Source organism: Budorcas taxicolor, chromosome 16 (assembly GCF_023091745.1).
Source record: "Budorcas taxicolor isolate Tak-1 chromosome 16, Takin1.1, whole genome shotgun sequence".
Classification (NCBI taxonomy): Eukaryota; Metazoa; Chordata; class Mammalia; order Artiodactyla; family Bovidae; genus Budorcas; species Budorcas taxicolor.
Genome location: NC_068925.1, coordinates 71,444,644 through 71,470,704, shown reverse-complemented (window position 1 = coordinate 71,470,704; position 26,061 = coordinate 71,444,644). Strand labels below are relative to the sequence as shown.

Below are 26,061 nucleotides of genomic sequence, written 5' to 3'. Positions count from 1 at the left end.
GAATTTAGAGGACCTGAATGCAGAGTACATTATGAGAAACGCTGGGCTGGAAGAAGCACAAGCTGGAATCAAGATTGCCAGGAGAAATATCAATAACCTCAGATATGCAGATGACACCACCCTTATGGCAGAAAGTGAAGAGGAACTAAAAAGCCTCTTGATGAAAGTGAAAGAGGAGAGTGAAAAGGTTGGCTTAAAGCTCAACATTCAGAAAACGAAGATCATGGCATCTGGTCCCATCACTTCATGGGAAATAGATGGGGAAAGAGTGGAAACAGTGTCAGGCTTTATTTTGGGGGGCTCCAGGGTCACTGCAGATGGTGACTGCAGCCATGAAATTAAAAGACGCTTACTCCTTGGAAGGAAAGTTATGACCAACCTAGATAGCATATTGAAAAGCAGAAACATTACTTTGCCATCAAAGGTCTGTCTAGTCAAGGCTATGGTTTTTCCAGTGGTCATGTGTGGATGTGAGAGTTGGACTGTGAAGAAAGCTGAGCGCCAAAGAATTGATGTTTTTGAACTGTGGTGTTGGAGAAGACTCTTGAGAGTCCCTTGGACTGCAACGAGATCCAACCAGTCCATCTTAAGGGCCATCAGTCCTGGGTGTTCATTGGAAGGACTGATGCTGAAGCTGAAACTCCAATACTTTGGCCACCTCATTCTAAGAGTTGACTCATTGGAAAAGACCCTGATGCTGGGAGGGATTGGGGGCAGGAGGAGAAGGGGACGACAGAGGATGAGATGGTTGGATGGCATCATGGCTTCGATGGACATGAGTTTGAGCAAGCTCCGGGAGTTGGTGATGGACAGGGAAGCCTGGCGTGCTGCAGTCCATGGGGTTGCAAAGAGTTGGACATGACTGAACAATTGAACTGAACTGGCATTAGGGCTGTTACTTGGAATTTTAATCTCTAGGAGGGCCAATTTAGTTATGTCCTGGAAAGATCACTTTGTTTAGAACCAGAGGGTTGTGAGACCTGGTGCTGTGTATTACTGATGAATCTGATTAGTGCTAATATGTTCCCCTGGGCCTTGGTTATCTCATCTTAGCAGGCAAGATTGTTGTATTGATTGAATGTAATAAAATATTTAATTTCTTAGCATAGTAAGAGATAGTTAACCTTTACTGTGAGCCCCTGTTTCCCTAAATTCAGAACTTGCTGTTGGCATTAATTGAGGCAAATGGACGACAAATGTTGCAATAGCATTTCCCAGTTGTGTTCCAGATTTTATCAGTAATAGGTGTTGCATAAATAGTTGGGTGGGTAAATGACCTTGGGAAATACTATTTGTTTTTCTTTCAGAAATTTACTAGGCATAATAATATTGAGAGGCCTTGAGGCCTTGAGAAAGTCTGCTGCAAAAAAAAATTTTTTTTTAAACGAAAGTAAACTGAATTGATCATTAAGCCCTTAAAATTGGTGATTTAAAAGAATATCTGTATTCCATGCAGTGCAGTTTATCAAGCATTGCTTTAGATAATAATTTTCAAGATGACTTGGTGATAGAATTCTCTATAGCAAAAGGCTCTTCATGATATGTATAGTACTTACTGAGCTGGCGATAGTCTATGCTTGCCATGGAAATTTATGAACTTCAAATGAAAAGAATCACTGCTTTAAATTCTAACTTTTGTGGAATTGTATAACAAAATATTGAAATTCACCCAGAAAAAAAAAAATAACTGAATGCTAGCAACCCACATCAGGGTGAATTTACAGTATTTTTAAGAATATTATTTCGTTATTTATTTTTGGCCACACTGGGTCTTTGTTGCTGTGAGCAGGCTTTCTCTAGCTGTGGTGAGTGGGGCTACTCTGTAGCAGTGCACAGGTTTCTTGTTGAGATGGCTTCTCTTTGTTTTGGAGCGCAAGCTCTAGGCATGAGGGCTTTCGTAGTTGCAGCATGCCAGCTCAGTAGTTGAGGCTCTAGAGCACTTGGCTCAGTATTGTGGGGAGTGGGCTTCGTTGCTCCTGGTATGTGGAATCATCTGGGGTCAGGGATCGGACCCATGTCCCTGGCATTGGCAGGCGGATTCTTATCACTGTACCACCAGGGAAGTCCCTGAATTTATAGTATTTTTGTTTTGGAATTGACTACTTATTAAGATAATTGCTAACACAATGTTAAAATCTGAATCTGAGGGTTCAATTTTGTTCATTTTCAGTATGGTCATATTTTTTTCCTCAGAGTTCTGATATTTTTATTTATTTATTTTTGTCAGTTTTGTAGTCCTGCTGAAGAGAATTACATAGTTAGAAAGAGTTACCCTTAAAGGGCATTTGGGCTCAATTCATGTTATTCCATGAGGGGGCTTCCCTGATAGCTCAGCCAATAAAGAATCTTCCTGCAGTGCAGGAGACCTGGGTTCCATTTCTGGGTTGGGAAGATTCTCTGGAGAAGGGAACGTCAACCCACTCCAGTATTCTCACCTGGAGAATCCCATGGACAGAGAGACTGGCAGGCTACAGCGCATGGGGTCTCAAGAGTCGGACACGACTGAGCGACTAAACCACCACCACCATGTTATTCCAGCCCATTGTGTTTTTTGGTTTTCATTTCAGAGGACAGATAATTAACTCATTTAAGTGAGTTTGCACACATGGGAATACTGAATCCTTATAGTGGGGTACCAAGTGGTTGAACTTGGTAATGTATTTAGTAAGTGATTATATTTTTCTAATGTTATTAAGAATCAGATCCAGTGTATTCACTGCTATGCTACTCTACCTATCAACAGAGTAGGCACTGATATTTGTTGAATGAATAAGAGTAAATAAAACCTAGTGGTGAAGGGCGATGTGGAGTTAAGTAAAGTTATTGCAGAAAATACTGCAGGTAAATGGAGGGACGCAGTAGAGCAGGACTCATGCCTGATGATCAGAGGGTGGAGCTGATGTCATAATAATAGAAATAAAGTGCACAGTAAGTGTAATGCTTGTGAGTCATCCCCAAGCCCACGCCCCCACCCCCGTCTGTAGAAAAATTGTCTTTAACAAAACTGGTCCTTGGTGCCAAAAAGGTTGGGGACCTTTGCAATAGACTATGGTGGAAAGAGTGCTGAATTAAGAATCAGAAAATCCGAGTTCTAATTGTAAATCTGAAGGTGAATAGCCATGGGCCTTTATACAACTTTCTGGACCTTGTATCCTTGTGGGGTAAAAGGGGGACTCATAATAACCTCTTCCTAATAATTCATAGGTTGTTGAGGGAACAAAATGAAAGATTGATATAAAATGCTGTGCAAATGTAAATGTACGAAGTCGTTTTTTTTTCCCCCTCCCACTTGCGTAGTACAGTGCCTTGAACAGTATTAACACAGATTCAGACTTTCTCTCTTAATACTGAAAAGTAGGCTAAGAAGCAGAGTTAGAATTGATTCTTGGAGTGCTTACAGAGTGTTGAGGGTAGAAGGAGGAAGGAAAACCTACAAAAGAGAAGCAAAAGAACCAGCGAGGAAAAAGAATCAAGCAAGTATAGCCCTCTACTTTCCGGACATGCTTTTCACTAAGCTTTTTTTTATGCTGTTTGGGAAGAGGATAGAATGCTCAGGAAGTAACTTTTGACCTAATTTTCTCAACTCTGCCTCTTCATATGAGAAGTATGTGAGGATGAGGGGAAGTTCTTTTTGAGAGCTTAAAATTAAAGATCTCCACTTAGTTTGAGTAAGTTTTGCTTTTATATAATAACTATGAATGACTTGCCATGAAAACATTGAAGGTGCAGCCATTCTTAACCTGTTGCTTAGCAACTACCATGTGCCACCAGACTGTAAGCTCTGGGAGGTGTGAAGGCAGGCACTTTCTTTTGCTTGCCATCATAGCCATATAGCAGAAATCCATGAGCCAACAAAGTGTGGATGAGGAGTCATAATCAGGTTGGTTCTTTCCTTCTTTCTTTTTTTTAAATTTTTATTTATTTATTTGGCTGCCCCAGGTCTTAGTTGAGACATGTGGGTCTTTTAGTTGCAGCATGTGGGATCTAGTTTCCTTGACCAGGGATTCAACTTGGGCCCCTTGCATTGGGTGTGAGGAGTCTTAGCCACTGGGCCACAAGGGAAGTCCCAGATTGGTGATTTCTTTCCTTTTTTAAACCAACTTTTAAAAACCTCGTTTTTGGCTGTGCTGGGTCTTGGTTGCTGCATGGGCTTTTCTCTAGTCGTAGAGAGTAGGGTCTGCTGTGCAGGTGCGGTGCACAGGCTGCTCACTGCGGCGGCTGCTCCTGTGAGCGTGGGGTCTAGAGCGTGGGCTTCGTAGTTGCTCTGGGGCACGTGGGACCTTCTCGGGTCAGGGACTGAACCCGTGTCTCCAGCACTGGCAGGCGGATTCTTCACCACGGAGCCACCAGGGAAGCCCCAGATCGGTTATTTCTGATGAAATTGTTTTTACATTGTGGTTGTTGTTAGGGAATGGCTAATATAGTTTTGATGATGCAGTACAGACATATTTGATTTCCAGGAACAGCTTACCTGAGGAAAATCTAAAATGTGATACTTCTACTACATACACCAAGCAGGAAAATCATTTCTTTTGTCCCAGAAAGATCATCTGCATGTGTTAAAGTGTTGTTTAGAATAAAGTATTATTTATTATTTATAAAGTATTATTAATAAAGAAACAATAAAGTATTGTTTAGAATAAATCTTATTGCCAGTGATCATATGTTGATTTATTTTTGGTGGGTGGATATTAGTGGACTGATTATCTAACTTCTCTTTAGCACATTTTATAAAAATATGTTCTTATATTTTTAGGAGGCAAATTTATATTTATAGGAGGCAAAATTAAATCATTTAATTATGTGAAACACCATGCTTTTGGAAAGGTGGACATTTTTTAGGGGGTGGAATTTGAAAGTAATAGTTAAAATCCAGTTTTTGAATAATACATTGTTGTTAGTTACCTGTTCTAACCTCTTACTGTAAATCTGTGTTGTTTAGAGAGGCAATGGCACCCCACTCCAGTACTCTTGCCTGGAAAATCCTATGGATGGAGGAGCCTGGAAGGCTGCAGTCCATGGGGTCACTGAGGGTTGGACCCAACTGAATGACTTCATTTTCACTTTTCACTTTTCATGCATTGGAGAAGGAAATGGCAACCCACTCCAGCGTTCTTGCCTGGAGAATCCCAGGGACGGGGGAGCCTGGTGGGCTGCCGTCTATGAGGTCGCACAGAGTCGGACACGACTGAAGTGACTTAGCAATAGCATTAGCCATATGTGGCTACTTTTATTTTAATTTAAATTAATTTAAATGAAATAAAATTAAAAGTTTCATTCTTCAGTTGCCGTAGCCATATTTCCAGTGCTTAGGAGCCACATGTGCATGTGGCCAGGGACTACTGTGTTGAACAGTGGCAATAGGGGATATTTCCTTCCATCATCAGAGAAAGCACTGTTGGACAGCATTGTTCTCAATTAATGAAAATGGCTAAGAGATTTCACCAAATTTTATGTCCTGAAAGTTGGAGAGTAGAGTGGCAAGAAATTGGAAACCTTTTCTTTTGGAATTGTGTGGGATCTTTCAAGGTACTTAAGGTCTCTAGTAAGAGAAAGATAAGTTTTAAATCATGGAGTTCTTGTGTCTCCATATTCGCTGTCTGCTAGCCAGGCCAGACAGAGTATTATCTTCATTCTGTACAGCCCTCAAGCCTGTGAGTGGAGGAACTGTAATTTGAACCCAAGTTTGTGTGGCTTCAGTATACTTTTTGTTTTTGTTTTGGACCTTAGGAGTAGTGTAGTGTTGAATTGATCATAATCTCCAGTTATAGTATTGTCACCTGGCATCAAAGACTTTTCTTCCTCTCATCCGCAGGCACGGTTTTAATATGTTTGATGTATTTTTTTGTTTGTTTCTGCAGAATGCATATTGTAGCATCAAGTTTATGACTTTTATATTTGCATAGAGGGTATTATGCATCTAATATGAGATTTTCCCCACTCTGCAATGCATTTGATGATTTAAGCACCCAGCCTGCTTTTTGTACACTTTGTGAGGAATTCTTTGTACATGGTGTTAGACTTTTTGGCTTTTATCATTAGAGAAGTCTGAAAGAATCCAACCCCCACCGTCCCTGCTCAGGCAGTAATGATAGGATTATTTGTCAGTGAGTGATGTGTATACTTTTTTTTTAAAACAGGTTACTTTTGTTTTCTTTTTCACCATTAGGAGGTCAGTGATTACTTCTAACAGATATTGGTGTGTCTGAGCATCGTTGCTGGTTGTTTTTTTTTTTTTTATGTGAAATCTTTATTAAGCTAATTGTAGATTTATATATGGGTGTAAGAAATAATACAGAAAACATGAAAAATAAGAAGAAATAATACAGAGCTGTCTCTTTGTATACTTTGTTGAGGTGCAGCTGCCTTTTTATGCTTATGATTTGTATGTAGACTGGAAAGGAGGGTAGATAAGCTGTTAGAATTGTCAAGTAAGAGTAAAAGGATGAGGCATTCTCTTGTGAATGTAATAGTACATGAACATTAGCATGTGGACTTTATTTTAGTTGCCTTTTTGTTTTAATTTTTTAGTATGTGTTTCGAATAGTGAAGTTATTTAACTGAGTTCTGTGAAAATGATATAATATGATATTTCTTTCAGCAAATTGAATTTTTCATACAAATGCTGTTGAAAGTAATCATGCAAGTGTAAAATAGTTAGTTTTGATAATGATTAGATATTTCTGTGTTTTCTTTGTTCTAGGTTGTTTCACGAAGAAATCCAGAGGATGTCCAGGAGGTAACATGTTTATCCATATGAAAATTTTATTTTATGCATTTTGACAAAAATTTAATTAAATGCTTCATTGAGGAAGCAGTTATTTGTATGTCAGTCTTTGTATCTTGTTTGGAAATTGTTTTCAATTCACTGAACAGTAACTGAAGTATCTTATTTCAGACCTATTAGGTCAATGTTAAGTTTCAGTAGGTGTTAAGTTATATAAATAAAAATTTCAGGAATTATAGTGCCATTTAATAATGTGGTAACTTTTCTGATAATTGCCACGCATAAGATTTCAGTACTAGTTAAGGGCCCCTATTGATTTGAAAAGTATGATGCCTGTATGGTAAAGAAAAAGAAATAAAAAAGAGTATTTGGTAACATATTAATTTTAAAGAGCATAATAAATTATGGGTTTCTCTGTACTTCCATTTGTTTTTGTTGGCATAGAAATGCTTTACAGTGTGTGTTAGTCTCTGCTGCACAACAAAGTGAAGCAGCTATACGTGCGCATACGTCCGTTCCCTCCCGAACCTCCTTCTCTGCTTCCATTTTTATATTGAGTTGGCGTGTTGACATCCTGGAAAATTGCTTCTTTTTAGAATTTTGTATTTAGTTCTTTTGCAGGCTAATTCCTTCTTTTAAAAATAATACCAGCTTGTTATAGTTTTGCTTAGAACTGTAGAATTCTCTATTTGTAATTACTTTGTCCTTGTTATATACCTTTAGGAATCCTAACTGAGGAGTTAATGTCTTTTAACATTTTTACGTTTACTTTCATTTTGGTCCTTGCTTATTTATAGTAGGACTAGAAGGATATATATAGTCTATATATATATTTTTTTCTTCCTACTAAAGTGTTAAAAACAGATGTTGTAATTTGTTACATCTTTATTCTGCAAGGTTTTTTTTCCTAATTGCATTTTAATGTCTTCAGGTGGGCTGTGTATTATCTATTTAACCACAAGCCCCACTTACTGCTTACCAAACATACCTGTCTTGATTCATGGATTTAAATTGATTGGTTCTGGTTGGTTTGAACATGTTTCAATAATATTTTAACTTTTATGTATTACTGTTTCTTGCTATATCTAATCTGGTAATTGTTTTTGTCCTATTGTTAAAGAGTTAAAAAAAAAAAAGTTGGATAAAAGACACATTTTAAAAAGATTCCATACTGTTTTCCTTAGGGGTTTTAACCTCACTCCCTGCCCCTCTGATAGCCAGGAAGAAAATATTGTTATTTTGGAAGAAAAGGCTAAGTCTATAGTTATATATGTCTATATCCTTTCAAAATGGCATTGAAAATAACTTGTACCTTTGATTAAGAGAGTACTGTTATTTAAGTCAGTTCATTTAATATGAACTATTCCTTAGAATTCTGTTAATTCTGTTGAATTAATAGTCAATACCAAAAAAAAAAAGTCAATACCAGGCTTTTCTGCTTCTGAATACTTATATCTGTTAGAATTGAAAATGGGTTGTTTCCTTTGAATACAGTGTCTGATTGTTGTGCTGTAGTTTGTAGCTTGATGTTCCCCTTTTCCAGGGAGAATCCTGAGCCAACCTATCCATGAACATACTCTCTGCCATTTCCTTAATCCTTTTTTGGGGAAAGCTCTTTTATAATAACAACTGTTGGTGAACCATTCATCAGAAACTCTTGTAAGTGTGCTTTAGTTAGATGGTTGCATGGTCCTTTGTTAAAAATGGTATAAAATCTTAAAAAGAATGTCTTCTGTCTAGCTGACTTCTTGAAGGATAGAATAACCTTGAAGTTACAACATTTTTTAGCTTCCCATGTATTATTTCATTTAAACATTGAAATTCTTACTTAGGAAAGGAATTTACTACGTAGAATTTCTTTCCATTTCCTTTCTTCTCACTTTCTTTCTCTGTTAACTGATTCACTTAGAATTTACTTATGCTTCACCAGAGCTGTTGAAGATCAGTAGATGTACTGTTTGTCTAATCAAATATAGGACAAATAATATGCTATCCTTAGAAGACTGGGGAGATTTAGCTCTTTTTCTCACTTAAACACATGTACCTTGGCACATGCTAAAAGATAGTTTTGTTCCTAAGTAGGCCAGAATACTTGCATAGAGTCAATAATTTAAAATTAACCAGGATGGTTTTCCTTTTTGTTTTTTTTTTTTTCACATTTCAGCCAACACTTGGTATTATCAGGCTTTTATTTATTTATTTTATTTTTTTACATTTTCTTTTTTCTTTTCTTTTTTTTTAATTTTTATATTTACTTTATTTTACTTTACAATACTGTATTGGTTTTGCCGTACATTGACTTGAATCCACCATGGGTGTACATGCGTTCCCAAACATGAACCCCCCTCCCACCTCCCTCCCCATAACATCTCTCTGGGTCATCACCGTGCACCAGCCCCAAGCATGCTGTATCCTGTGTCGGACATAGACTGGCGATTCGACTCTCACATGATAGTATACATGTTTCAATGCCATTCTCCCAAATCATCCCACCCTCTCCCTCTCCCTCTGAGTCCAAAAGTCCGTTATACACATCTGTGTCTTTTTTGTTGTCTTGCATACAGGGTCGTCATTGCCATCTTTCTAAATTCCATATATATGTGTTAGTATACTGTATTGGTGTTTTTCTTTCTGGCTTACTTCACTCTGTATAATCGGCTCCAGTTTCATCCATCTCATCAGAACTGATTCAAATGTATTCTTTTTAACGGCTGAGTAATACTCCATTGCGTATATGTACCACAGCTTTCTTATCCATTCATCTGCTGATGGACATCTAGGTTGTTTCCATGTCCTGGCTATTATAAACAGTGCTGCGATGAACATTGGGGTACATGTGTCTCTTTCAATTCTGGTTTCCTCGGTGTGTATGCCCAGCAGTGGGATTGCTGGGTCATAAGGCAGTTCTATTTGCAATTTTTTAAGGAATCTCCACACTGTTCTCCATAGTGGCTGTACTAGTTTGCATTCCCACCAACAGTGTAGGAGGGTTCCCTTTTTTCCACATCCTCTCCAGCATTTATTGCTTGCAGATTTTTGGATCGCAGACATTCTGACTGGTGTGAAGTGGTACCTCATTGTGGTTTTGATTTGCATTTCTCTGATAATGAGTGATGTTGAGCATCTTTTCATGTGTTTGTTAGCCATCCGTATGTCTTCTTTGGAGAAATGTCTATTTAGTTCTTTGGCCCATTTTTTGATTGGGTCGTTTATTTTTCTGGAATTGAGTTGCATAAGTTGCTTGTATATTTTTGAGATTAGTTGTTTGTCAGTTGCTTCATTTGCTATTATTTTCTCCCGTTCAGAAGGCTGTCTTTTCACCTTGCTTATATTTTCCTTTGTTGTGCAGAAGCCCTTTTTATCTTTTAAACATTCCCTCCAAGTTTTCGTTTATTAAGAGCAGCACGGGTCATTCTGGAGGGGGACAGCAACAGTTAATGTGACCTTTTGTTCAGCAGGTTCTCTAGAGCACGCAACTATAGGACGCAAAGAATGAGGTAGAGATGTGTCCTTCACTCCTCACCTTTAAAAAAGAAGTAGCCTGTAGCTCTGTGTCTCTCTGTTTCACTGGGGAAATCTGGGAAAGGAGAAGCAAAATAGAACTTTCTGTGTATCATATCCGAAGTCTGTCACTGTTAAGTCATTTCATAAATAAAACAGTTTTAGAAAAACTATTTGAGCACATTCAGAAATGTGTCAGGGGAAAGAAAAGACTCTTTAAAAGGGGAGGAAACAAAATTCATAAGCAGGTAGTATGGTGGTGACATTGCAGAAAAATTGGATCCAGCAAGTTTTAAATATTATATGAGAGTAAAAAGGAGAAAGTTAATTGAGTGGTTTTGTAAAAGATCTAAAGTTTTTTTGGTATTGTTAAGAGAAATTATCTGTATAGAAAGCATTCATTTTATGTAAAAAATATCTAAGGAAATGTTTTTAATGAAAATTAAGCTTTTCTTTGTAGTCTGTTATGATTGTCACTGAATTTTTAATTGAGGAATATTTAATTGAGGAATTTTATGCAGAAGTAACTTTAATGAATAGGGTATTTCTACAGAGTTGATTCAGTAGAGTAATAAGTTATTATAAGTTTTTTTTCCTAATGGGAAAGAATTGATTATTAGAGAAAATATTTTTTTTGCATGTATCTTTTGGCTACTTTGTATAGTCCAGTTACAGACTTCGATACTTGCTGATATAGTGGAGGTGCGCTTTTGTTCACTTTTCTGTTTTGAAGATTTTTAGAAATGTCCAAGCTTAAAAGGAGTAAGAAGAAAGGGAGGCAGTGGCTTGTGACATTTGGAGATGCTTTGGCTTCCTGATTTTTTGAGGGTTTTTATTTGCTCTTGGGTATTTCACTTCTGTAGTGTTGAGAATATGTGAGTGAGTATGTGAATGAATAAATTAGGACATAATGAAGAAACACAGATTTCCTAATTTTTGCTCTGAAAGACTATCTGCTGGTTTATATGCCATGGCATTATTATCACTATTGTGATTAAATTATTAAATTTTGCCCCTTAAGTTGCCCTGATTTTATTTGACAGTGACCCTAACTGGAATACAAATTTTATCTACAGATTTGTTTCCATGAGCTGTGGTCTTTTGAATAGCTCTCATGTCTAATTTAGAATAGCTTTAAGGATTGTGCTTCCCTTAGGTAAGATTATTGTCAGAAGCCCAGCACTCGTTTTCCCCTTAAGCCCTTGGCAGATGTGGTACCACCATAATTTGATCTATTTAAAAGATAAGAAATAGCACTGTGTTCCCATGACCAGAATTATGTTAATGTATCAAGATTAGAAATTGCAGGGAAGCAAAATATGAAAATTAGAAAGTCACTTGTAATCTCTGAGGCCTTTTACTTTTCAAGTGTTGGTTTGACTGTCTCGGTTCCTCTTACTCTGTCTTCTGCTGGAACCGTGGGTGCTCTACTGTCTGCATTTGTCTTGTTCATTTCCATTTCATATGAAACCTCTTCTTCCAGGTGTCCTGTCTCCTGGCACAGCTGAGCTTCTTCAATACGGACTGTGTCCTTGGTTTCCTCTTCTTTTACTTCTGGCTGACCCCCATCATTCAGCCGTTTAGACTCCTCATCTTGTAACAAATGCTGAGAAATCTTTGCTGAGTTATTTCCACCTCTCTTCTCCCCAGTTACTACACCTTATTTTTAGTTCTTGCTCTTGAACTCCTGACCTGTCTATTGGATATCTTCAATTAGACTTAGCCTCACATGCACCTAAATAAAATATATCTAAAACTGAGCTTCATTCTTATCTCATCACAGCTTTTTCTCCTTGGCTGTTCACCTTTGGGAATATAGCACCACCATTTATCCAGTTGTAAAAGCCAAAATTTTAGTAATTGTATTTGGCCCTTTCCCTGTCCTTTTAAAATACTTCATTCCTGACCGCTTCTCTCTCCCTCTCTTTTTGTTTTTTTCTGGCCATTACTTCCTTCAGTGTGCTCACCTGAGTCGACACTGTGTGGGTGCTCCTTCCACAACACCCTTTCAGCACAATCATGCCGTCTTGTGATATGGTTACTGTGTTGGCTTATTCTTCCTAATTTGACAGCAAACTCTTTAAAGGAGGGACTGTGTTTCTTATTCTTCGTCCTTTGTGCCAACACAGTGCCTAGCATAAAGTATGCTCATGAAAATATTTGCTTTGTTGACTGTTTTTGTTGTTGAGTAAATGAATAAAAAGGACTTCCCAGGTGGCTCAGTGGTAAAGAATCTGCCTGCCAGTGCAGGAGATGCAGGAGATGTGGGTTTGATCCCTGGGTTGGGAAGATCCCCTGGAAGAGGAAATGGTAACCCACTCCGTATTCTTGCCTGAAAAACTCCCTGGGTGGAGCAGCCTGGCAGGCTACAGTCCATGGGGTCACAAAGAGCTGGACACAGCTGAGTGACTGAGCACAGACACATGCAGATGACTAAAAGGAAAGCTCAGGGGCAAGCAGTTTGTTTAAATTAATTCATGTTGTCTGACTAGTCTCCTAGGATTAAAAGCAAGTCTCTTATATGAAAAGCAGCACATTTAGTAATCATAATAGAATTTTTGATAGCATGACAGAATTTTGCAAAGAATTTCTTATATGACATTTAGTAATCATAATGGAATTTTTGATAGCATGACAGAATTTTGCAAATAATTTCTTATATGCAGTGAGTGGATTTTTTGACAGGTCTCTTATATCACACTTGGTTACCTGTTTGGCCTAATGTTTGCTTATTAGTATTACACTATTGAGTTTGTTAGAAGTTAGATAATTAGATTTTTCAGAAGTAAAGGCCCCAATGTACTAGGTAATAGAATTTAAAACTCAGTTTTACCCTATGAGACTGAGGTCTGGATCAATGTTAAGACCGTGTGTTAAATTCTATTTCTTTATTAAGTGGTTTTTTTTTTCTTTTGATTTAATCTAAGTAAGTTTAGACAATAATTTAAACTAATGAAGGTAGCTTACTTTTATGTGTTATATAATCTAAATGATTGATATTTTGTTTTTTGAAATATCCTAATTTTAGTGGTATTCTGATCAAGATTTACCTTGCCTCCAGAAATCTTATTACTGTCTTAACTGAGATTTTATGAAATGCAAAAGTTTAGGTTAATTACTTGCTACAAAGCTATTTGTTCTTCAGTATTTTTCAGATTATTTATCCTTCAAGGCAAATGCTGAGTATGTTCTTTATGTTTAAATTTGTTTAAATATTTTGTGTTTGTAAACATGCTGTTTTTGAGATGAATATATTTTGATATCTAACTCATTTGCAGGGCAATTGTAATTAATGTTTGAAGAGGTTAAGTGACATTTTGTGTAGTGTAGACCTTTTTTGTACTAGGTTGAATATTTTTCTAATATGAAGAAAACAGTGCTTTCTTAAAATGAAATTTAAAAACCAAAACAGTTGGAGGGAGAATTGCTGCTTTATATTTTTAAAGCAAATATTATTAGTTGATTTCAGACAGGTAACTGCATTGGTTAGAACATTTTTGTTTGCCTTTGCATGACAGTTTTGAGCACTTTAATGAAAATTTTTTTTCTTGTTCAGATATATGAACCTAAATGGTTTGACTGTGAGATACATTTAATTTTCTTCTCTCTTTAGATAATCGTATGGAAGAGATATAGTGACTTTAAGAAATTGCACAAAGAACTATGGCAAATTCACAAAAACTTATTTCGACATTCAGAATTGTTTCCTCCATTTGCTAAAGGAATAGTGTTTGGTAAGTGATTATTTTGAAATTGTGATTTTGAAAAATGATGACTAGCTAATTATGTATATACACTGAACACTAAAACACTGTACCATGAAGTCAGAAGCCCCGTATTAAGATAATTGCTATTATGCCGCAAGCTCTTGAAGTTGTTTTCTCATGGGTTTTTTTTTTAATATAGGAGATTCATATTTTATTTCTTCAGTGCTATATTTACAGTTGAACATAAATTAAAGGCCTGCTTGCACACCAAAAGCAAGTGTCTTAGGTGGTTCAGTCAAAGAGGTGAGACCGCTGACTGATGCACATGAGAAGCATTCACACCTTGACCCAGGTTTTGGGATTTTGCCAGTATTGAGTTCCTCAGTAATTTCTTCAGTATCCTTAGGTGTCAGATTCTCGTAGTAGCTGTCGTTTATTTGAACCATTGGTGCGTTTACACAGCCTTCTAAACATTCCACATCTGTAAGAGTGAAAAGTTGTTCAGGTGTAGCCTCCCCAACCTTTATTCCAGGTTTTTTTCTGAATGGCCTCCAGTGTGCTGTCCAAGTTTCAAAGCATGCAAGGCATAGTAGTGCAGGCTTGAATATGATACTTAACAACTGGTCCCATAACTTCATGGGAAATAGATGGGGAAACAGTGGAAACAGTGTCAGACTTTGTCTTTTGGGGCTGCAGAATCACTGCAGATGGTGATTGCAGCCATGAAATTAAAAAAAACTTTTCTTCTTTCCTTGGAAGAAAAGTTATGACAAACCTAGATAGCATATTGAAAAGCAGAGACATTACTTTGCCAACAAAGGTCCATCTAGTCAAGGCTATGGTTTTTCCTGTGGTCATGTATGGATGTGAGAGTTGGACTGTGAAGAAGGCTGAGCACCGAAGAATTGATGCTTTTGAACTGTGGTGTTGGAGAAGACTCTTGAAAGTCGCTTGGACTGCAAGGAAATCCAACCAGTCCATTCTGAAGGAGATCAGCCCTGGGATTTCTTTGGAGGGAATGATGCTGAAACTGAAACTCCAATACTTTGGCCACCTCATGTGAAGAGTTGACTCACTGGAAAAGACTCTGTTGCTGGGAGGGATTGAGGGCAGGAGGAGAAGGGGACGACAGAGGATGAGATGGCTGGATGGCATCACTGACTTGATGGACGTGAGTCTGAGTGAACTCTGGGAGTTGGTGATGGACAGGGAGGCCTGGCGTGCTGCGATTCATGGGGTCGCAAAGAGTCGGACATGACTGAGCGACTGAACTGAACTGAACAACTGGCTTTGGATTGTACATTATATAAAAAATTGCTGCTTCATATACTTTCATTGAAGATAATTGCAGAACTTCCTGTAACCTTTTTCATGCAGAGAGGGGCAGCCATCCACTCTGTCTGGGCTAAATCCAGGAGTGGAAGCACAGCTATTGCCTTATGCTCTGCTGGGTAGTTTTTTTTTTTTTTTTTAATAGTTGCTTCTGTCCTCTTAGAATTTTCTGGTATGAAATTAAATGGAGTGTCTGGGTTATTCTCAACAGTATCTCTGTGCAGAAATAAGGCTCCTCCAGCTCCATTTTGCACAGCTGTCTTATGCAGATTCCGTATACATGTTCTCCTCCGGGTGGTGAGGCTAGCTTTGCGGGCTCAAATGCCACAGAGAGGAACATGGCAGGCTAGACGTCAGTCCTTTTGGGTCACTTGTTTTTTCATGTTCTTGCTGTGGTTTTGTTAACTCAGAGTGCATTTACTCCTCCCTTTCATGAAAAAATCAGCACCAGAACAACTCAAACTCTAACCAATCAAGCAAATAGAAAAACCCTGTAGGAACATAAGGGTGACATTAACTTATTCTTGCATAGCTGTCCCTCAGTGTCTCTGGGGGACTAGTTCCAGGACCCCCTGTGGGTACCAGAGTCTGTGGGTGCTCAAGTTCCTTGTCAGGTGTAGTGCAGTCGACCTTCGGTATCTGCAGGTTCCTCATCTATAGGTTCAACAAACTGTGGATCAGCACCTCATATAAGTAAAATCATACAGTATTTGTCTTTTTGTGGCTGGCTTATTTCACTTAGCATCATTGCTCAAGATTTATCCACGTGGTAGCATGTATCAGAATTTCCTTCTTATGTCTGAATGTAGTCCCTCGGGTGTGTGTACACTGTTTTATTTTTTCATCCATCAGTGAACACTTGGATTGATTTTACCTTTTGGCTATTAAAAATAATGCTGCTGTATTGGACTTCACTGGCGGTCCAGGGTTAATACTGCGTTCCAGTCCAGGTTACAGGTTTGATCCCTGGTCAGGGAGCTGGGATCCCACCTTCCTTGCAGCCAAAAGACCAAAGCATAAAAGAAAAACAGTGTGGTAAAATCTAGAACAGAAACATGATACATAATAAAGAGGAAACTGAGAAAGACTTCACAAAACCACCAAACTAAAGTGGTAGAAATAAGAAAAAAAAATATGAAGCAACCAGAAAATGATAAACAAATGGCAGTCCTGTCTTCAAATGTCAGTAATCACCCCAGATGTAAATAGATTGAATTCACTCAAAAGAAACAGAATGACCAGATGGATTAAAAACTGTTTGTTGCCTTTAGGATACTTAGCTCAGCTCTAAAGACAAATAAAGGCTCAATGTGAAGGGATGGAAGATGATACTCCAAGCAAATGTCAGCCAGAAGAAAGCATGTGTTCATTTCAGTTCAGTTGATCAGTCGTGTCTGACTCTTTGCGACCCCATGAATCGTAGCACACCAGGCCTCCCTGTCATCACCAACTCCCGGCATCCACCCAAACCCATGTCCATTGAGTCATTGATGCCATCCAACCATCTCATCCTCTGTCGTCTCCTTCTTCTCCTGCCCTCAGTCTTGCCCAGCATCAGGGTCTTTTCCAATGAGTCAACTCTTCGCATGAGGTGGCCAAAGTATTGGAGTTTCAGCTTCAACATCAGTCCTTCCAATGAACACCCAGGACTGATCTCCTTTAGGATGGACTGGTTGGATCTCCTTGCAGTCCAAGGGACGCTCAAGAGTCTTCTCCAACACCACAATTCAGAAGCATCAATTATTCTGCGCTCAGCTTTCTTTACAGTTTAACTCTCACATCCATACATGACTACTGGGAAAACCATAGCCTTGACTAGAAGGACCTTTGTTGACAAAGTAATATCTCTGCTTTTTAATATGTGTCTAGGTTGGTCATAACTTTCCTTCTAAGGAGTAAGTGTCTTTTAATTTCTTGGCTATAATCACCATCTGCAGAAAAATAGGCTTAAAGCCAAAAAAATTACAAGAGATGAAAATGGATGTTATATGATGATAAGGGGACTGTCCATTCAGAAGACATGGCTCATTAATATGCATATATACATCTGACATAGCACCAGAATATAAAAACAATTATTAACAGTCCTAAAGGAAGAGATTGACAGCAACACAATAATACTAGGGGACTTGAACATCCCACTTACATCAGTGGATAGATCTAGACAGAAAGTCAACAAGGAAACATTGACCTTAAATGAAATATTAGACCATTCTTACAGATATATATAGAATATTTCATTCAAAAGCAACAGATACACATTTTTCTCAAGGGTACATGAATTGTTTTCAAGGATAGACTGTATGTTGGGACACAAGTTGAGTCTTTTTAAGAAAATTGGGCAGGGACTTCCCTGGTGGTCCAGTGGTTAAAAATCCGCCTTCTAATGCAGGGGATGTGAGTTCAGTCCCTGGCTGGTGAACTAAGGGCCCGCATGCTGTGGGACAACTAACCCTGGCACCACAAGCAGAGAGCCTGCATGTTGCCACTACTGCACTGCAATGGAAAGATCCCACATGCTGCAACTAAGACCTGATACAGCCAAAAAATTAATTAAAAAAAAAAGAAGATCAAACTGTAAGAAGAAAGCTGGAAAATATCGTAAGTATGTGGAGACTGAACAACTGTTGGTCAAAAGAGAAAGAAAAAATGCATGAAGACAAATGAAAATGGAAATAGGACATACCAAAATGTATGGGATGCCGCAAAAACACAATTCTAAGACAGAAGTTTACAGCAGCACAGGCCTTCCTTAAGTAACGAGAAAATCTCTCGTAATCTAACTTTAAACTAAAGAAACTAGAAGAAGAGAACAAGTGAAGTATATAGTCAGTTGAAGGAAGGACATAAGAAAAGTCACAGTGAAAGTAAATAAAGATTTGAAAGACAGTAGAAAAGATCGGTGAAACTAAGAGCTGGCTCTTTGAAAAGGTAAACAAAATTGGCAAACCTTATGCTAGCCTCACTAAGAGAGAAGGCTCAGATGAGATCAGAAATGGAAAGAAGTGAAGTTACAGTGGAGACTACAGAAATACAAAGGATGATAAGAGACTGCTATGAATGAATATACCACCAACTTGGACTGTCTATAAGAACTGGATAAATTCTAAGAATCATTCAAGCTTTTGTGTCTGAAACATGAAGAAGTATAAAATCTGAATAGACTGTTCACTGGTAAAGAGATTGAAACTAAAAAAAAAAAGAAGCAACCTCCCCAAAACATACGTCTAGGACCACATGGCTTCAGCAGTGAATTCTATGAATCTTTCAAAGATTTAATACCTGTTCTTTTGAAGCCCTTCCAAAAAATTGAGGCTGGAGTGCTTCTTAACACGTTTTATGAGGCCATCATTACTTTGATACCAAAACCAGGTAAAGATAACATGCAGAAAAGAAAATTACAGGCCAATATCTCTATCTTTTGCAATAGATGCAAAAGTCTTCAACAAAATATTAAGCAAATTGAATACAATGCACTAAAAGGATCATAATGATGAAGTGGCATTCATTCCAGGGATACGAGGATGGCTCCGTATCTGCAAGTCTATTAATATTCTACACCACATTAATAAAATGGAAGATAAAAATCATGCGATCATTTCAATAGATGCAGAAGAAGCATTTGACAGATTTTAACATCTGTTTGTGATAAACTTTGAATAAAATAAAATTATTATAGAAGGAACGTACCTAAACATGATAAAGGCCATATATGACAAATTGATAGTTAACAGCATACTGAATGGTGAAAACCTGAAAGCTGTCCTTTTATCAGTGAGATCAGGAAGCCCACTCTTATTAAACATAGTATTGGAAGTCCTAGCTAGAGCTTTTAAGCAAGAAAAAGAAAAGACCTCTAAATTGGAAAGGAAGAAGTAAGACTGTCACTATTTGCAGGTGACATGATTTTATATATAGAAACCCCTATAAACATTTCACCAAAAGTCCATTAGAAATAAAACGAATGTAGTAAAGTTGCAGGATATGAAATCAAAATACAAAACTGTTGCACTTTTATACCCTAATAAGAACTAGCAGAAAGAGAAAACAATCCCATTTACATTCACAGCAAAAAGAATAAGATACTCTGGAATAAACTTAACCATGGAGGTGGAGACTTGTACACTGAAAACTGTAAAGCATTGTTGAAGGAAATTGAAGAAAACAGAAAGTAATGGAAAGATAGCCCGTGTTCGTGGATTGGAAGAATTAACATTGTTAAAATGCCTATATTACCTAAAGCTATCCACAGATTCAATCCTTGTCAACAATCCCAACAACAGATTTCATAGAAATTGAACAAAAAAATCATAACATTTGTATGGAATCACAAAAGATCCAGAATAGCTGAAGTAATCCTGAGGAAAATGACCAAACCTGGAGGTGTCACACTCGCTAATTTCAAATTACACTGCAGAGCGCCCCCAGAGGAGGAAACGGCAGCCCACTCCAGGATTCTTGCCTGGAAAATCCCGTGGACAAAGGAGCCTGGCGGGCTCCAGTCCATGGGGTCACAGAGAGTCGGACACAACTGAAGTGACTTAGCATGCATGCACAAAGCTGTCCTAATCAAAATTGCATGTTATTGGCAGAAAACAGACACACAGATCAATGGAACAGAATTGAGAGCCCAGAAGTAAACCCACACATACATATGGATAACTAAGAACCTACCATGGAGAAAGGAAAGTCTCTCCATTAGTGCTGGGAAAAGTGAACAACTGTGTGCAAAAGAATAAACTGGCACACTGTCTTATACCATACACAAAAAATTAACTCAAAATGTACAAAAGATATGAATGTCACATCTGAAACTGTGAAATCCCTAGAAGAAAACAGACTGTACACTCTTTGATATTAGTCTTGGCAGTAATTTTTTTAGATATGTCTCCTCAGGCAAAGGAAATAAAAGCAGAGATAAATGGGATGACATCAAACTAAAAAGCATCGGCACAGCAAATGAAACCATTAACAAAATGAAAAGACACCTTACTGAGTGGGAGAAGGTACTTGTAAATTATATACCTTTTAAGGGCTAATATTCAAAATATATGAAGAACTCCTCTAAGTCAACAACAAAAAAACCAAACAACCTGATTAAAAAATGGGCAGAGACTCTGAATAAATCTTTTCCCAAAGAGGACATACAGATGTCCAAAAAGCACATAAAAAATGTTCAGCATCACTGTCAAGGGAATGCAAGTCAGAGTCTCAGTCAGATATCCCCTCATGCTCATTAGAATGCTGGTTGTCAGAAGTGTTGGAGAGGATGCGAAGAGAAAGGAACCCTCATGCACTGGGAGTGGCAATGTAAATTAGTGCAGCCACTATGGAAAACAGTATGGAGATTCCTCAGAAAATTAATATAAATACCATATGATCCATCAGTTTCACTTCTGGGTATTCTGAAGAATATGAAAACAGTAATTTGAAAAGATGTATGCAGACCTATGTTTATTGCAACATTATTTATAATATCTAACATAAGGAAACAACCTAAATACCACTGAAGGATGGATAAAGATGTGTGTGTGTGTGTGTGTGTGTGTGTGTGTGTGTGTGTGTGTGTGTGTGTGTGTGTGTATGTGCTGGGGTCCAGCCCCGGTGGATCCAGGGAATTTGAAGGGTGGACAGCGTTGGTGTGAGAAAAATGTATTTATTGATTGATATAAGATTAGATTAAGAAACAATAGTGTAGTAGGAAAATTAAGTGGAGAAAGAGGGCTGAATAGCTTGGATTACACGGAAGACGAATAAAATTCCAGACAAGGAATTTGCACCATTTACGTTGGGCCACCGGCGCTCGCTTGAATATCTAAGGGTGCCTCGCCTTAGGCTCCCTTTCGCACGAGTCTTAACAGCCAGGGCAAGTAAGTAGACTTTGGTGAGCCTCCGCGCCCCAGATGGAAATTCAGCCTGAAATTAAAGTAAAGAGCAGAGGGAGGGAAAGGGAGAGAAGAAGAGAGAGAGAGACACGGGGGAAACCAGTCCAGCGACTGGCTCCGTCCTCTATTGTTCAGAAGGCCTTTTATACTTTTGATAAAACATGGAGATCAATGGGTAACACAAAGTTATGCAGCGTTAGCAGTCCAGACTGTTATCAAAACCAGGCTTTTCTCTCTGCATACCTAATTGTATACACAAGTCTTAGGTAATTTACATTATCTTCCAGCCAAAAGAGCCAATTAACATTTTACAGCCTTTTTTCTGATAAGGGTTTGTCAACCAGAAGACTTATTTGTGTTGATCTTCCCAAGGTCTGGTGCCACTCTCAGAAAGCACTAAATAAAGTTACATTCTTACACAGCAAAGATATAACAACTTACAACAAGTAGAGGGTGTGCAGTGATTTACAGCAAAAGAGAAGCAATTAACTCAAAAGTCTAGTGTTGCTAACATCAAAACTACTATGTATCTTTTTCTACATCCTGCTTGCATTGAGTAACATCCTTCCAGGTGCCTAAAAGATAAAGAATATGGAGGTCTGGCAGCAATCCTTGAGTCAACAGTGAAAACCCGTCACCAATATGATTTTTAACTCTTTAAAAAAGGCTCTGTATCTTAAGATGCTTTCAAGCTTTGTGCCTCTCGCGGTTGGGGGGCTGTAAGCAATTCACAGGCTGTAAGAAGTCTGGGGAACCTGTTAGGCAAGCTAGAGAGCTATCAGAGGGGGTTTAACTGAAACATCCTTTTCAAATGCAGAAGACTAAAGCCCTGAATTGACTTTTCTCCAGAGAATATCAGAAGAGTGGAAAAGCAGGCAGATTCTTTTTTTTGGGGGGGGTGGATGCTCAGGAAATTCCAGGGGGAAAACCTGAGCTCTGATTAGCCTTGCCATCAGAGCTCTTGCCGCATGACCTTGTCACGGGTGGAATTCCTCACACTGGCTCCCGGCATATATGTGTGTGTATATATATGTATATATATATGCAATCAAATACTACTAAGCCATAAGAAACAATGAAATCTTGCCATCTACAACAACATGAATGGACCTGGAGGATATTGTGTTAAGTGAAATAAGTCAAATGGAAGAAGACAAATATTGTATGATTTCACTCATGTGAAATCTAAATGAAATGAAATGGAACAAAAACAAACAGGTAGATACAGATTGGTAGTTACCAGGGGGAAGAGTAGTGGGGATAGGGCAAAATGGTTAAAGGGGGTCAAGTGCATAGGGATGGATGGAAACTAGACTTTGGTGGTGAGCATGCTGTGGTGCGTACAAAAGTAGAATTATAATGTTATACATGAGAAACTTACTGTTATAAACCAATGTTCAAATGGTTATAAACCTCAAAAAAAAACCCACAAAAAAACACTGTAATTTTCTGCTCTGTGCATCTTCTTCCCAGTTTTGCTTCTAGAGAAAACTGGCTTTTATCTTTTTTATTTTTCATTTCTTGAATGTGTATTCTGTATCTATAATAGTAAATTTATGCAGTTTTTTTTCTTTGTTCTTTGGTGTAACAGCTTATGACGTGTCTATTTACTTTTTGCTCTGGTAGGTAAGATTTTGACTTACCTGTTCCCCTGTATTATTACGTAATATTTTTAGTTCTTCTGTTGACCATGTCTCTATTTCTTTGTTCCATAACTATGGACAATACCATTTGTCTCTGTAAGATGAATCTAAGACTGTATTTATCCTCTCTTTTACCTCATTAGTTCCTTTTACCACTCAGCTTTTGAAACTTGTATGCTTATTTTAACATTTCTCAAAGGTGGTAATATTTATATTCTTTTCAGTAATCATAATTAAGATTCCATACTTAATCTGTAGAATGATTTTCAAATCTGGAATTTTAATCAACTTCATCTGTAATATTAGTATCATTATGACTGTAAATATTGTTCATTATATCAGGTAATATTTGTATCATTATGACTGAATATTGTTCATTAAACAGGTAACAGTTATATTTTGTTAAGTTTAATTGTGATGACTACTGTGACAATGTAAGTTTTTAAAAACGTTTTATTTTGTATTGTAGTTTAACAGCAGGGGGGCTCAGCCACACATACACATGTTATGACAATATAGCTTTAATGGGATCTTTTTTCCTTATACTACACCAGTAAATCAAATTCACGCTGTCTGCTAGTTTGCTAAATATTTGGACCATACCTTTTGTGATAGACCATCTCCAAGATGGCCATATGCAATCCTTCTCTCCTGCTAGTTACACATTTGTTTATTCCCTTCCCAGGAATCGATTGGTCTGTGTGACCAGTAGCGTAAAGAAAAGTGGCGGTGTGTCATTTCTGAGGTTAGGTTATAAAAGCTGTGGCTTCTCTCTTGGGGATATTGTCTCTTTCTCTCTCATTACTTGCTCTGAGGGTTACCAGCTTTCATACTGTAAGGACACACACAGCCCACGATGAGGCCCACACCGGAAGAAATAGAGGCCAGCACCCACACCCAGCAGTCACGTGAAACCTGGTCCAGTCGCGTGGATGAATTTAGGTGCAGATTTCTCCGGTCCCAGTAGGCCTTTGAGATGACTGCAGTGCTGGCTGACAGCTTGACTGCAGCCTCATGAGAGACACTGAGCTGGAAACATCCTGCCTAGCCTCTTTGGATTCCTGACTATCAGAGGCTGTGTGAGATAGTAATGTTTGTTATTGTAGGCTACCAAGTTTTGGGATCATTTTTTACATCGCAATCAGTACTTAAATTTTTTTTTTTTTTTTAACCTGGAAGTTTGAGTGCTGTTATGACAAAACCCAAAAATGTGGAGAGTGGCTTTGGAATGAGCCATGGGCTTTGAGGAGAGTGTGAGGGCCTGCACTGTCTTGAGGAAGCTGGTTATAGAAGCCTTGTGGTCTTTGATAAGACTGTAGGTGAGGGCTTGCAGGAAAATGAGGTAAATGTTACTGGAGCTTAGAGGAAGGGAGTGGGTCCTTTTTACATAGCTGTAGAAAGTTTAGCAACATGGTTGCATACAGAGGTGTGGGAAGTAGGGACGGTACCAAGGGAAGAGGGTAGTGCTGCTGGGAGATTTCCAACAAAAGTGTTTAATAAGTTTGATGTGGTTTCTTCTTGTCTCTTTTAGTGAAACGTGAGAGAGAAATTAGAGGAAGGTTTGTTTTTGTGGTGGCTTAAAACAATAGAGCTTTATTTTATTTTATTTTTTTATAGTTTTGGAGGCCTGAAGTCTGAAATGAGTATTATTGGGCAGAAATCAAGGTGTTAGCAGAGCCTAGAGCTTCTAGGGAAGAACGCGTTCCTTGCCTCTTTCAGTTTCTGGTGACTGGGTGTGTTCCCTGACTTGTGCCAGCATCGCTTCAGCCTTCAAGGCCCTTATCTTCAAGCCTCTGTCTACTTCAGTGCTCCACTGCCTTCTCTGTGCGAAGTCTCTCTCTGCCCCTCCCTTATAAGACATCTGTGATGGCGTTAGTGCCCATCCTGATAATCCAGGGTAATCTCTGCCTCTCAAGGTCCTTAATCACATCTGCACACACTCTTTGCATAAAGTAGCGTCTACAAGTTCCAGGAGTTAGGACCTAGCATCGTTGGGGCTGCCTCGAGACTGTCCCATATATTTGAGTTCCTCTTTTCCTCTGTCTCTCCATCCCTCTCTTCCTTTCTTTCTTTCAAAACTTTAAAGACCATGAATATATTCTGCTCTTTTACAAAACTGCCCCTTCGATTTGGCATCCATAGATTCTTGCACAGACCAGCGTTTCCATTGTGGCTTCAGTTCAGTTCAGTCGCTCAGTTCTGTCCGACTCTGTGACTCCGTGGACTGCGCACACCCGGCCTCCCTGTCCATCACCAGCTCCCATCATGGCTTCATAAAAATGATTTTCCAGTTCCAGCACCGGTTCTGCCTTAGTGATTATCCTCCCTATCTCTTTACTTGTGTGTCTTTGTAACTGTTCTTCTGTTTACCTGAGTCTATGTTATCTATCTGTATAGCTGCATGTTTGTGTATTGTGTCTATTTGTGCATTTATCCATCTATCCATTATTTATTTGAACTCATATACCTAATTCCTCCCCCCACCCCACAATAGTTCAGAATTCATTGGGCCTGCCTGGTAGCGCAGATGGTAAAGAATCTGTCTACAGTGCAGGAGATCTGGGTTCTATCCCTGGGTCGGAAAGATCCCCTGGAGAAGGGAATGCTGCAGTGTTCTTGCCTGGACAAGAATCCCATGGACAGAGGAACCTGCAAGGCTGCAGTCCATGGAGTCGCAGAGAGTCGGACACGACTGAGTGACTTTCATGTTCACTCTTTCTTTCAGGGTACCAGATGCCCAAATTGTTCTAGCTTTGACCAGTAGGGCCCCTTTACTTTGGCTTCTCTGTCCTTGAAACTTTTCACCATCAAATGTTTTTGTGGTTGTTGTGTTTTTAAAGCACTTACTACTTTTAAGCATAACAAGACGTTCAGTGCTCATCTGTGAGTTTATATGCTCCATCCTTGGAATCAGCCATCTCTTCACAGAGCCCTGGTTGCTTTTTGTGGGGAATGTTTTTAGAAACTATGTTAGTTATCAATTTTTTGCATAAAATTAGCTCCAAATTCACCAAATTTTTCCCCCCTTATTGGACCTACTTTTCCAACTGGCACGTATAAACTTAATCCGTCGAGGTGCTGGAGGGACCCTGTGGGAGATGGACTTCTGCTCCTGCGTGCTCTGTGTTGCCAGTGGCGTGGACGTGTGTGGGCTTCCCAGTGGCTCTCACCCTCTAGCAAGTTTTGTTTCTAGTTCCTGTCTAGGGCTCCCCTCTTTCCACCTGCGGCCTGCTTATACCACAGCAGAGTTTCCTGTTTGGCTGTCC

At 38.6% G+C, this 26,061-nt stretch overlaps 1 protein-coding gene across 1 annotated transcript in view; it reads left to right on the top strand.

Moving 5' to 3' along the window:
• Positions 1 to 26,061, top strand: part of RPS6KC1 (ribosomal protein S6 kinase C1) — a 211,964-nt gene that overhangs the window by 13,263 nt on the left and 172,640 nt on the right. Inside the window, exons 2-3 of the mRNA XM_052653436.1 lie at positions 6,704 to 6,739; positions 13,842 to 13,962. Coding sequence (XP_052509396.1) covers positions 6,704 to 6,739; positions 13,842 to 13,962 — 157 coding nt within the window. The remainder of the gene's footprint in view (positions 1 to 6,703; positions 6,740 to 13,841; positions 13,963 to 26,061) is intronic.